This window comes from Ursus maritimus, unplaced genomic scaffold (genome assembly GCF_017311325.1).
Source record: "Ursus maritimus isolate PB19 unplaced genomic scaffold, ASM1731132v1 scaffold_33, whole genome shotgun sequence".
NCBI classification, from domain to species: Eukaryota; Metazoa; Chordata; class Mammalia; order Carnivora; family Ursidae; genus Ursus; species Ursus maritimus.
The window spans coordinates 5,953,623-5,967,780 of record NW_024425897.1 but is presented as its reverse complement, the minus strand read 5'-3'; the positions used below and the strand labels follow the sequence as shown (position 1 = coordinate 5,967,780).

General features: G+C 52.5%; 1 protein-coding gene across 1 annotated transcript; it reads left to right on the top strand.

Annotated features, from left to right (window-relative positions):
* The first annotated feature begins 6,289 nt into the window (after window positions 1–6,289).
* On the top strand, window positions 6,290–10,293 carry TMEM211 (transmembrane protein 211). The gene is given in 4 exon segments (XM_008686735.2): window positions 6,290–6,494; window positions 6,496–6,535; window positions 7,318–7,456; window positions 9,664–10,293. Coding segments are annotated over 4 exon segments (588 nt in total). The 5' UTR covers window positions 6,290–6,348; the 3' UTR covers window positions 9,927–10,293.
* Window positions 10,294–14,158: the final 3,865 nt, after the last annotated feature.

Sequence of the window (14,158 nt, the reverse complement as noted above, 5' to 3'; positions counted from 1 at the left end):
GCTCCGGGTCCTCGTTAGTCACGGGTGGGTCCAGCTGCCCCGCTTGCAGCTTGTGTCACCTGAGCCTCCCGGCAGCCATGAGGGAAGCCAGTTTCTGAAGGAGAAGCACCAGCATCCCGGCTGCCAAGGGTCTGGTTCCGTCAACGGGGACCGAGCTGGGACCTGAACGGGAAGGCTGGTCAGCCCTCAGCCACGTCACTGCAGGCTGAGCTGGCCTGGTGGGCAGCCGAGGGCCACCTGCAGGGGGGGTGAGCTGAGGAGCTGGGAGCTGCGGCAGGGGGCAGCGGGGTGGCTGGGGAGGAGCGCTCGTGAGCACACCTGAAAAGGTGCACCTGCGAGCCTGATACCGCTGAAACATCAGAGCGGGATTCAGATCAGTTCGACCCTAACTCCAAAGCCCTTCAGCTAAATATTGATGGAGGAACTGGGTGACTGGTGAGTGGAAGAATCCCTAGCAATAGTCTACCTCAAGTGCCCTCATTTTCAGGTTTAAAGAAACTGAGGTCCGAGAGGCGGAGTTGCCCTGACCAAGGTCACACAAGTGCCGGTGGCAGAGCTGGGACTCTGAGCCCCGGCCTCAGGTCCTCACTCCATGCTTCCTGCACTTACTTCCTGGGCCGTCATGTGCTTCCTCCAGCACCAGTGGCCCTGTGGTCATGGTAGCAAGCATTCATAGCATAAAGTGATGTCTCTGGCTCTCACCGGCCCACAGCCAGTCCCCATCCTCGGCTAGCCTCGGTTTTCCTCCAGAAACCACCCCATCCCCACTCGTAGTCCGTAGTTCCAGTGGGGTGAAACTTGGGACCTGCTACTATCCCCACCCCAACCCCGTACCCCAATCCAGGCATGTACTTAAGTCTGGATATAGAGAACATCCCCATCTTGCTGCCTACAATGATTGGTTTATGGTGGGCATGTGACCTGAGCTTGTCCTCGGAGAGTTTGTAGCCACATTTGCAGCAACTATGTGCAAAGAGCAGCTTCTTTTCTTGGATTGCTTTCCCTTTGGCCTCAGAAGTCAGCCAGAAGCCTAAGTACTGTGAGAAAGAATCTCGCTCGAGACTGAAGCCGACCCAGCAGAAAAACAGAGCTGAGATATGGGAGGAAAGAGAGGCGCTGAAGATATTGCTTGTTCACCTGATCCAGCGGTGCCTGAAGCTGTATCATAGAATTTTTAGTCTGTGAAGCCAGTAAATTTCTCATTTACTTGAACCAGCTGGGAGTTGCACCTGCATCATTAATAGCAAAAGACAAGACAAGCACCTACCCTGTGCCAAGTCTTACGCCAGATGCTAAGGATGAAGATATTCAGATCCCGCGGCCCACTTTCTCGGGAAGTTCACAGGCTGTAGAGAAGATCCCCAAGTCCCAGGGAAATATGTAAGCTCGGTTCCCTGGACTAGAATTGGCCAAGGCAGAAAAGGCGAGCACAGTGCCAAGAATTTCAACAACTGGTGTTTAACTGGAGAGGAGTTAAAACACTATAAATTCTTACTCCCATTCCTCGAGATGTGGGGCTGGCTTTTCCCGCTTTGCCCAGCCCATCCAGCAGCCTGGAGTGAGCGAGACTGTTGATTTAAGGAATCTGGGAAGATACACAATAACACACACGCACACAACTCAGACCAGCTTATCACCCACCTGGGCTTTAGTCGCCAACCCGAGTGTTAAAGGGAAGGAGACATTTTACAAGGTCATAGACTTATGTCCAAGCTGAGCCTGAGCAGGCTGAGACCGCACTCCTCGAGCTCTTGCCCAGAAGTGTGGCAGTGAGTCTGGAGGGAAGACTCTGAAGGGGGAGAGGAGAAAGTATTGTCCAGGGGTTGCCGTGGAGCTTCAGGGGCCCATGAACCCCTGAAATGACATATGCGTGTGTCTGTAAGGTGTGCGGGCCTGCATGGGGAATGCAGCCGTAGTTTTAAATCATGGTTTCAGAGGAATTGTCACCCCCGGGAGGTAAGTCCCATGGTCTAGACCATGGCCTCCCTTTCGTAGGTGGGTGTTTTGCCTGTCTTCGCGGCTGTGAGGAAGCCCCACAGGCTGAGTGACTTGTCAACCACAACACCTCTGCCCCCGGGTTCTGGAGGCTGGGTGAAATTCCAAGATCAAGACAGGCAGACGTGGCGTCTGGTGAGAGCGCACCTGCCAGTCTTCCCACGGCCTTCCTCTCTCTGTGTCCTCCCGCGGCAGAAGGGGTGAGGGAGCGCCCTGCCTCCTTTACGAGGGCACAAATGCCTTCATGAGGGCCCCACCCCCTCACGACCTCCCTCACCTCCCTGAAGGCCCCACCTCCCAATACCATGAGCTCGGGTTAGGATTTCAACATACGAGTCTGGGGGCACCACTCTTCGGCCCACTGCGTCGCACCGTTTGCCTTGCTCGCCCAGCCGGGTTGTAGCACAGCCAGGCCAGAAGCAGAAGTCTGCTTACCTGGGAGAGAAAGGGGTCCAAGTCCAGCTCCAACGCAGTCCCAGCTGGCCCAGCAGCTCAGCCTGGCTGTCCCCTGCCCCCTGCTCCCCAGGCTGAGTCAGGTGCCCCTCCTCTCTGCTGGTGCCTCCAGCATTGCCCCGGGCTTTCTCTGCCTGAAGCTGCGCCCGTCCCCATCTGCTGATTGACGGCTTGGGAAAAAAACGCACATCCGAAACTTCAGTTAGGCTACGCCCACGCTCAGGATACCTCTTTCTCCCCTCACACCTGCTCCTCCCAGAGCGTCCCCAAATCAGCAGTGGCAGCTCCCCCATCCCAGGTACCTGAGGGAAAAGCCCTGGAGGCCTCCTCACACTGCCTAATTCATAAGCACGTCCAGGTGGCTTGACCTTGACCTTCAGCAGAGCTCCAGACTTCGGCCCTTTCCCCTTCCCTCGCTCCCGGCCCACCCATCTGGTCCACCCTTGTCTCGCACCTGACGGACTAAAGTTGGTACCGCCTCCCTCCTTCTCCTCCTTCCACCTGGTTCTCCGCCTCAGCAGCCAGAGTGAACATTTAATTAAATTTATTTATTTATTTATTTATTTATTTATTTATTTATTTATATTTTTTAGAGAGGGAGAGAGGGAATGGGGGAGGGCAGAGGGAGAGGGAATCTCAAGCAGGCCTCACACTGAGTGTGGAGCCGGATGCAGGGCCCCATCTCATGACTCCTGAGCTGAAATCACCAGTTGGACACTTGAAGTGACTGGAGCCACCCCTGGTGCCCCCAGAGTGATCTTTGAAAACACAGGACAGGTCGCCGCCACACCTGCTCAGGCCTACCCACAGATTCTGCATCTCACTCAGAAATTAAAAGCCAAAGATCTTCTTTGCCAACAAGGCCCTCCACGACCCCCTTTCCCCCAGCTTCTTTTCTTTTCTTTTCTTTTCTTTTTTTAAAGATTTTATTTATTTATTTGACAGAGATAGAGGCAGCCAGCAAGCAGAGGGAACACAAGCAGGGGGAGTGGGAGAGGAAGAAGCAGGCCCATATGGAGGAGCCTGGACGGGGCTCGAACCCATAACGCCGGGATCACGCCCCTGAGCCGAAGGCAGACGCTAACCGCTGTGCCACCCAGGCGCCTACCCCCCAGCTTCTTTCTTCTTGAAACTTGCCAAGCCCATGCTCACCACAGGGCCTTGCACCTGCACCTCCCACTGCCTGGAAATATTCCTCCCCCATAAATCCACATGGCTTCCTCCTTCAGTTCCTGCTCAAAGGTCACCTTCTTCTCGTGGCTTCCCCCGACCTCTCCAACCACTGGCACCTCCCTTCCCTGCTTCCATCTTTCTCACATTATTAACGTCCAGCATCTTATAGGCTGACTTGTTTATGTTCTTCCTGTCTTGCTTTCCTTCTAGAGTATAAGCTCTGTGAGGACCGGTTGTGTCTGTTTTCCCACTGCTAAACCTGCAACACCTTGAACACTTCTAGAAACGTAACAGATACTCAATAAATATTTGTTGAATAGATCGATGGCTGGATGGACAGACAGACCTTATTGTTCTTAACTCTGTTATCTCTGTCTTGCCCACAAACCGTAAACTCCTAGAGGGCACAGGACTGGCGCTCTGTTCATCAGTCCACGAGGGGCACATCGGGCTGGGCACATCAAAGTTCAATGAACAAAATGATCCACCCCTTGGTTCAAGGCGGTGTGATAAGGACATGGAAGCCAGGAAAAGAAAAGGGACTCTTGGCTGCGGGACATACCGAAGCACGAGCAGCTCTCTCCCTGCTAAGTCCCGTCACTCCACCTGCTGTGGCCAACTCTGGCTCCTCTGGGAGCCATGCAAGCTCCCTGGCCAGTTCAGGTGGGAGCCCCGACCGTGGACAGCCCAGGAAGCTGCTGTGTATGCATCTGACTTGTAAATTAATCTTTTACTCTCACCTGGGGCTCAGGCCACAGAGTCGGAAGCCCAATTGCCTGAGTTTGAGTGCCTGCTTTACTCTTCCTTCCTGTTTTACCAGCTCACTATCTTCCTGAGCCTTCGTTTTTGTCTTCTGTAAAAATGGGAACTCTGGGGCACCTGGGACACTCCAGTGAAGCACTGCCTCTCGGCTCAGGCTCAGGCGATCTCAGGGTCCTCTGGGATCGAGCCCCACATCGGCCTCCCTGCTTCTCCCCTCTGCCTCTCTGTCCCAACCTCCCCTGCCCGTGTTAGTTCTCTCTCTCTCTCCCCTTGCTCGCTAGCTCCCTGCCACCCAACTCACCCACCCACACTGGCGTCCTGGGTCGGTCTGGGGGAGTCTGTTAGCCTCTTTGGGCCTCTCCTTTCCCAGCTGTAAAACGGGAGGAGACTGAGATGAATGTTTGGCCACGTGGGCCCACAGGCGCCGTCGGCACGGAGGGAGAGACTGTGGCATAGTGCGGCCACCCCGGGGGAGGAGTCGGGATTTCTGGCTCCGAGGAAGCAGAGCTGTGCCATATGAGACAGCAAATGTGTTCCAAGGTGTAGGCCCCCCAAAATTCTGGCACAAGTCTGTGCACGCAGATGTTCACGGCAGAGCCGCCAGTGGCAGAGGGCTGGAGCTGGCGAACAGCAGAGAGAATAGCACGCAGCCTGTGGAGGTGACGATGTGGCAGGTCCGGTCACGGTCAGCTCCGCACCCCTCAATGTCATCGTGTCTCCGCACAGGCTTTCACCTGCCCGCTGCATTTCATTGCCGCTCTTTAGTTGGTTCCTGTTGGAGCCCATTTGCCCCCACCCCAAACACATGGCTGCCACCCAGCGCGGGGGGTGGCCCTCAACCAGTGGCTGGCAGGAATTGGTATATAAAGACCACATCTCCCTCTGCCCTCTGGAGGGATAACTTGGAGGTGCCGGGTGTACCCCATCTCTCAGAGCCACCCTGGGGACAGCTGGCTTCGTAACACACTCTTAACCGGCTGCCTTCTCCCCCCATCCCACTTCCTCCTCCACAGGACCACCTCCCAAGTAAACTGCCTGCACCCAAACCCTCGTCTCAGGATCTGCTTCTGGGAAACTCCAAGTTAAACGGAATAGGCATACACACAGATACGTGGATCGACCCTAAAGGCATTATGCTTGGTGCCCAAAGTAGGAACCAAATGCAACATACGAATTAATGTCAATTACACAAATTAAAAATACACACTGGGGCGCCTGGGTGGCTCAGTCGGTTGAACGTCTGCCTTCAGCTTGGTTCATGATCTCAGGGTCTTGGGATTGAGTCCCACGTTGGGCACCTTGCTCAGTGGGGAACTGGCTTCTCCCTCTCCTTCTTGCTCATGCTCTCTCACTCTCTCTTTCTCAAATAAATAAATAAATAAAATCTTTAAAAAATTATACACATGCTGAACAATACCCATTTTGCAAAAATACCTCCAAACAGATACAATTAAATAATTACAGCGGTCAGTGGTTGGCAGGAGTGAGCTAATGGGCAGGGTGGATGCTGGAAACACCGCATCCATGTGTGATTTAGAAAAAGGTGCCCCCTCTGGGGGGCAGCAGCCCTTTTGGACGGTGCCACACTTGATGGGCTGAGCAATGAATGAACAAGCAAAGGAAGGAAGGAAGGAAACAGGGGGGGGGGGGCTTGCTGGGACCGGAGATGACGATGTTCCATGCAGAGCGGGAGTGTTCAAAGTTCTGTTTAAGCACTAACATTTATTCTAGGATTTGGGGTTACTCTACTTCCAGAACTTGTTGGGGCAAAGCCTCACCCCCTCCCCAGATATTAACACCTCCCACTGCATCACCAGGCCGAAAAGAAGGCTGGGGACCTGGCGTCTAAACACAGGACCAGGTCCCTGACTGGGGGGGCACCTTCATCAGCTCCTGGTTCCTCTCTTCCCAGCAGCCTCTGCCACTAATCTTGCCTGGTGACCGCTAGGTCATCGATGCTCCCTGATGGCAGGCAGCGTCTGGGCAGCCCTAGGACTCTCCCTAGCCTGCATCTCGGCCCTTAGCCTCATCTCTCCCGCCTGGTTCCAGTCCCACACCTTCTCCTTTGGCGTCCTCACCTACTGCTCCTGGCCTCGGGGTGACAGCTGGAACCTTCAGGTCCCTGGAAGATATTCCTGACTTTGCCTGGAAGGTAAGACCTGGGCTGGGACCTCGGGGCACTATCAAATCCACCAGAGGCGGGGGGGGGGGGGCAGTTCTGGCCCCCACTGCCTACCCCACACTGAGCCTCTGAGTCTGCAGGTGTGCTGTGGAGTCTGGCTATCTGCATTTTAGCAAACACCCAGGAGGATTCTAAAGGCAGCTTCAAGTCCTTTAGCATCTTAGTAGAAATTAAGAAGTTTCCCCTTCTTCAGGACACTATACTGCCATCTGCTGGAAAAGGACTCTAACGAATATGCAAATCTATGATGATCCCAAGGCCTCTCCAAGGGTTGTACAGTGTACGACCTGTACACACCTACCTGGCCACCCTCTGAGTGCTGCTAAGTTTGAAAACCACAGCTAAGGTGTTGAAAGTCTGTTACGATGCACATTACCAAATTTAACAATGTGGACGAGAGGTCAGGCCTCCCAGTCCAACACCTCTAAGGAAGATTATACAGCCTCTAAAGCCAATAATTACAAGGGTGCCTCTCCTGGTGATCCCATCTTATAGCAGGTATTCAGTAAAGGTGGGGTATGGTGGCTGTAAATCTGGATCTTAATTCTGGCTTTACCACTTAATTAGCTGTGTGTCCTGAGGGAAATGACTCAACCTCCTTGGACCTCAGTTTGTGTATATGTAAAATGGGGGTAATAATAGCACAGACCTGTTGGGGGTTTAAGGACTAGTAGCTGACCAATAAACAGAGAGACATACACCTGCGCCTATCTGCCCCATTCAATACCCTCCTTCCTCTTTCTTCCTGACAGGTCTCGGCTGCAATTCTCCTTGGAGGATGGCTCTTGTTGGCCTTTAATGCAGTTCTCCTCCTATCTTGGGCCCTGGCCCCCAAAGGACTGTGTCCCAGAAGGGGCAGTGGCCCAATGCCAGGGGTGCAGGCAGCTGCAGGTAAATCCACTGTCACATAGCAAGCATTCCAGACGTGTTTATAGAATGAATGAATGAATGAATGAATGATCCCTGTGAGCAGAGCTGGGCCTCCTATGTTGAATCTCAGAGATAAACCCTAGAACTGAAGACTTTCTGGTTCTTGAGCAAGCCAAAAATCGTGGGGAGGGAATGGCATACTTAACATCACTCTCTCCTGCCCTTAGCTAAACCCAGTCCTAATAGTCTGTCCCCTTTGTTTCTCTCTCACCCATCCACTTTGTATCATCTTTACCAGGACCACCATACACAGTTGATCAGGTTGTGCACTGCACAAGGAAACCCCACTGAGGGCTGAGAGATGCTGAAGTCTAGCCTATGCGCCGCTTGCTAAGCTGTGAAATGGCCAGGTTGCAACTCCCCAGGAAGGCTGCTTTTCTCTAACTCCCACCTAGGCTCTGGATGGTCTAGCCCAGGGCTCAACTGCAACCCTCATGCAATTAATCCCCCACCACCTCTCACCTGGATTAGAGTGATAACCACCTCACATGTCTCTCTGCTGCCACCTTTGCCCCTTAGAGTCTGTCTGCACACTGGCCAAACAGGTCCTGTTAAAACTGAAATCAGATTGGGCCACTCAAACTGGTTTATCTACCCTCTAGTGACTTCCTGTTACACTCAGAGCAAAATCCACACTCCTCGTCATGGCCCATGAGGCTCTGCCTGATGAAACCCTCCTTCCCTCGCCAATCTCACCTCTTACCCCTTCTGCCAGGCTCCACATGCTCCAGCCGCATGGCTTGCTTTCTGTTCCATGATACAGCATGCTTGTCCCCTCAGCCTGGGATTCTCTTCTCTCAGACCTTACATGTCTTGCTGCTCTACGTTGCTCAGATATCACGTCTCAGTGAGATCTCCCATGACCTCTAGGCAAGGGAGCTCCCCTCTCCCAAGATTCTCCTACCTCTCACCTTGGTCTGTATTTTTCACAGCGCTTACTCATCTGCCGGCCTGATGACTGTTCATCTCTCTCTGCTACAACATCAGCTCCTTGAGGGCAAGGTCACGTTTGCCTTGGCATCACCAGCACCTGGCACAGTGCTTCGCACATAATAGATGCTCACTAAATATTTGTTGAATCAATGGACGGAGCTATATAGTCCTTAGTCCTAGGCTTGTGCAGTGTCTGGGGGGGGGCATCAGGCAGTTACAACTCAATGGATATCTGATAAGCTAGGGATGAGCACAAGACGAAAGGAAAAACTCCAGGAGGGAGGAGAATGTTAACGAAGGCTTCCTGAAGGAGGTATCGCTTGGGCTGAGTCTGAAAGTACAGGTGGGCGTTGGTCAAATATAAAAGGGAATTTCAGGTAATGGGAACATTGGGGGCAAAAGCACAGAGACAAGTGAGCTCAGTGTGTTCACAGAACTGTAAGCAGACCAATGTGGCTGAAGAGCAGCAAGAGAAGCTAGGGTCATGTGATTCTCCGGCACCGAGAGTCCTTGAAGGTGAGGACGTATAGTTTATTTCCTTAGGCTCATAGTGCCCACCACAGCACCTGCAACAGTTTTGATGAATGAATGCATGCACGGATAGGTGGGTTGGTGAATGAATGAATGACAGGGTGGGTAGGTAAGTAGGTGAACTGATGGATGGATCTATGTATTAGTGGATGATAGATGGTTGGGTGAATGGATGGACGGGTAGGTGGGTGGATGGATGGATGGATGGATGGATGGATGGATGGGTGTATGGATGGGTTGGTGGACAGATGGGTGGGTGGGTGGATGGGTAGGTAGGTGGATGGATGGATGGATGGATGGATGGATGGATGGATGATTGAGTGGGTGGCTGGGTGGGTGGTGGGTGGATGGGTGGACAGACGGATGGACGAGTAGGTGGATGGGTGGGTGTATGGATGGTTGGATGGGGTGCAGGTGGCTAAGTGGGCAGACGGGTAGATGGACAGATAAGTGAATGGATAGGTGGATAGGGGGATGAAGAGATGAGGGGGTTAGAATATGGTTGAATGGATGGGTGAGTAGATGGACAGTTGGGTGGAAGACTAGTTGAGTGATGGGGTAAAAGGATAGATGATAAGTCAATATATAAGTGAATGGATTCATGAATGGGAGGGTAGATAGGAGGGTGGATCAATGAGTCCTGGCATGAGGTTAGCCCAGAGTCCCTTGACTGACACACTGGTGTTCCTTCCTTCCGTCTCCAGCCACCACTACCATTGTGGGCCTGCTGGTTTTCCCCGTCAGCCTGGCCTCCCCATTTGCCAAGGAAGCCTGCGGAGCCTCCTCTGTGTACCGCAGCGGGCAGTGCCAGCTGGGCTGGGGCTATGTGACTGCCATCCTTAACGCAGTGCTAGCCAGCCTCCTGCCTACGATCGGGTGGCCCCGCAGGACCAAGGTCCAGGGGAGGACCATCGTCTTCTCCGGTGACACTGAGAAAATCATCCTCATGTCAGAAATGAGCAAATAAACATTGCCCAGGAGGAGCAAAAAGGGCCCACTTCAGCGCAGTAGGAAATCACCACGAATCCACATTCGAACCTCACTTCTGCTGCCTCTGTGCTGTGTGACCTCGGGCAAATCACTTCACCTCTCTGGACCACCGAGCAGTCTGGGATGAGGGGGGAGGGGTGTGTGTGTGAAATAATGCCTACCTCGTTGGGTTGTTAGGAGAATTAACTTGAGATGCTGGTGTAAATAAAGCGCTTAGCACCATGTTAAGGCCCACTGTATTCCAGAAACTTCAGCTTATTATTATTAACATCCCTATCTCACAGGACTCCTTAGGAAGAGAAGTCCTATCTATTCATGAAGAATGCCCAGGGGGCGCCCGGCTGACTTAGTCAGGGGAACATGGGACCCCTCTCGGGGTTGTGAGTCTAAGCCCCATGTTGGATGCAGAGTTTACTTAAAGAAATAAAAGTGCACCTGGGACAATTCTGAGTTCATCTGTCCCTCCAACACATCTTCCAACAGGCACGTGCACATTCCCTTTCGCGCCCCTCCATCTTTATAACGCCTCTTTTCCGGGAGAATTTGAGAATTATTTCTTTCCCGAATATTTAGTGAGTGCCCATACGTACAAGAAGAGTTTGTACAAAAGTGTGTCCGGTGTTGGGGTGGGGATGGGGGGACCTGTCTCATCCCCCCACCCCATGCAAACAGCCCCACGATGTGGAGACCTCACTGTTACTTGCGGGACAAGGTAGGCCCTTCCAGATCTCATTCCAACCTCTCTCTTCAGCCTCTTTCTTGTCACACCCCCAGCCCCTGTGCCTGTCCTTCCGCCACACTGAATTCTGGGTCTACAGAAGGTCTCTTCACACTTCCACCCCATGCACACGCTCTCTCTGCCAGGGATGCAGGAGCCAGTCTGGGGCTTTCACTTATCATGACCCATTGCCCTTCTCTGGGAGCAGCCCCTTAATCTTTCCTTGGGAGATGACCGCCAGCAGCTCTCTAACCATCCCATGTTATGGATAAATGAGCCCTTCTAGACAATAAAGCCTGGTGGGAGAGACTGGTTCAGAGGTGGGCATGGAATTGGAGTACACCAGCTTGGAGGAGAGCAGAATCATGACAGGAACAGAGATGGAGCTCTAAGGACTTCAGCTGAACTCCTGGATCGAGCCATGCCTGCTCCCCTACCCACAGGAGACATGGTCATGGGCAGCTCGAGGCTGGCATCCTCCTAGCTTGGCCGCTGCAGAAGGAAAGCATGAACGGCTCACTTTCCAGGGAAGGAATCTGACTGGTCAGGACAGAGTCACGTGCCCCCTGGGGGGTGGGCATATCAGCAGTCTCTCTAGTAGACCATGGTTGTAGCTAGGAGATACAGCTCCCCAGAACATGGGAGAAGTTGCTGGTACTGGAATGGGGGAAGGACGCTAGATAGGCAAAAACATTCGATGCCCAGCTCCCTTTTGAAGGGTAGCTTTATTATCCCCAGTTCACAGTAGTGGAAACTGAGGCTCAGAGAAGTACAGTCACTTGCCTATGTCTGCACAGCCGACTGGGATTTGAACCCAGGTCTGTCACACTCTATGGTGGAAGCAAAATAAAACCTTTAAACCTGGCTTTGCTCCCTCTGCCCAGCCTAGCTTGTCTTGACCAAACGCTTTCAGCTTTAAATGCTCAACCGAGAATATCTGTAAGCAACCCCCGGGAGCGACTCCATTACCTTGAAAACACACAGACTGCAGACAATGCAGCTTGCATTCACCTTCCACAAAGAACAAGAAAGGTGACCTGACAGCTTTCTTAGAAAAAAGGAGAGGGGGGCCTGGGTGGCTTAGTCAGTTAAGCGTCTGACTCTTGATTTTGTCTCAGGTCATGACGTCAGGGTCCTGGGGTTGAGCCCTGCATTGGGCTCAGTGCTCACTGAGGAGTCTGCTTGAGGATTCTCTCCCTCTCCCTCTGCCCCTCCCCCCGCTTGCACACACTCTCTCTCTAAATAAATAAATAAATCTTAAAAAAAAAAGAAGTAATGGAATAATGCAATAAAGTAACAAAAAACCTGGGAAGCCATCACGTGGTATTCAAAGGGACCCAGAGGCATGTTTTGACATCAGGATATCAGCAGGAACACGTCCATGCAAGTCAGTCTCGCGCGGGGACACCCCCTGAGACCCAAGCAGCATCCCAGTGCAAAAAGCAGCAAGTGGATGCCGCCGAGTAGAAGCCCAAACTCAGCCCCCAGCCCCTGTCACCCACGTTCCCTCTGTCATAACCTCTCAATGGCCCCCACGTCCCTTAATTTTCCCTTTGAACTGTTTCAGCAATGCCAAAGGGAGCGATTCTCCAGCCTCTAATGAGGAACGATCTGCGGGAAGACTCTGTCCTTATTCGAGGCAGAGGGGTCTCTCGGTCCTATTTTCTCTTGATCACAACAAGGGGCGTCCGCTGTTTCAAGGAGCCCTGTGTCTACAAAGTCTGGAAATCAGTGTGCCCACAGGTCCGAAGAAAGCAAGCCAAGAAGACACTGGAGAATTCCTGCACGGCACCCGGACGTAATGGAAAATCCCCAGGGAACTGCGTGGTCCCGTGGGTCATCTGAATTCTGCTAGGGTTTGATTTAGCAACAGATCGGCAAGCTGGCACTTCAAAAAAAACCAAACTGTGCTCCGCTAGCCTACACCTGTCCCGGGCTCACACTCTCAATGTGCCCAGCGGCTTAAAAGCCAGAAGCATATGGGGCACCTGGGTGGCACAGCGGTTAAGCGTCTGCCTTCGGCTCAGGGCGTGATCCCGGCGTTATGGGATCGAGCCCCACATCAGGCTCCTCTGCTGTGGGCCTGCTTCTTCCTCTCCCACTCCCCCTGCTTGTGTTCCCTCTCTCACTGGCTGTCTCTATCTCTGTCGAATAAATAAATAAAATCTTAAAAAAAAAAAAAAAGCCAGAAGCATAGAGACCTGTAAGCCTTTTCCTATCTCAGCAAAATCAGATGCTAACTGCAGGGTCATCGGGGACTTTGCTCCTGCCAAGGACTGACGGCCTCACCACACCTAACGGCTGTGTTCCTCGGTCACAGCCCAAGAGGGCTGGGAGCTCGCCCCTTCCCCAGCTCTCCTCCAGGAGCCATATTCTCTTAGCTTTCAAAGCCTCACCTGAAAACCTGAGTTCAGCAGATGCTGGAAACTCAGCGACACTAGAGTCTCAACCAGGAAATCATGCCCCAGAGATGTGGAGGAGCAGAGGGTCCCAGGGAAAGAAGCGGGCCGGGGCTGCATCCAGCATAATGGGAGGCATTATAATCTTCAGTGCACAGAAGTAAATGCTAAGGCTCAGAGAGGTACAGTCACTTGCCCAAGGCCACACAGCAGCCAGGAAGTGGCAGATCTGAGATCTGAAATCATCGCTCCCCAAACACGTGGACAGAGATATACGGGACATGATTTTAGTTGGCACAATGAGAAAGCCATTCCCTCTTCAATGGTCCTTTATGTCCGCCAAGAAGAAAGGCTCATTTGGTGTCAATATGTTGTTTATAGCCTCTCAAACTCCTGCTACATCTCTTCTTAAGAAAGAGAGCAGGATTCAGGATTCAGGCTCAAAGCATTTTTCTAGGTGGCAAACAGCTTTTTGGCAAAATAATCATTTATTTTTATAATTATCTTCTGTTGATGCAAATCATACTGGTCTCCCGTAGTAGAAGTCCGAAAGGTTAGTTGGTTTACAGAAAACTAGTAAAGATCCGATGGCGCAGGTGCTGTGCAGACATGGTCAGAATCAGAAAGGTGGGGGGCGCCTGGGTGGCACAGCGGTTAAAGTGTCTGCCTTCGGCTCAGGGCGTGATCCCGGCGTTGTGGGATCGAGCCCCACATCAGGCTCCTCTGCTATGAGCCTGTTTCTTCCTCTCCCACTCCCCCTGCTGTGTTCCCTCTCTCGCTGGCTGTCTCTATATCTGTCAAATAAATAAATAAAATCTTTAAAAAAAAAAAAAAAGAATCAGAAAGGCGGGCTACAGGTGCCCTGAGTTGGAAACGCTATTACAGAACGTGCAAGAAAACTCAGTGGTGGATGGGTCTGCTGCCTCCCGGACTTAAGCGTATCTGCTAGAAAGGAAAGAAATTGGAAAAGGTTTCTTCCCAGTGTCCTCGACTGCACCCCCGTCCTCCCTGGGCTCCAGGAACCTCAGGCCTGGGAAGGAAGGAGAGGAGGGGAAGAAAGAAATGGACACAGGATGCAGGAATGCCTGCCAG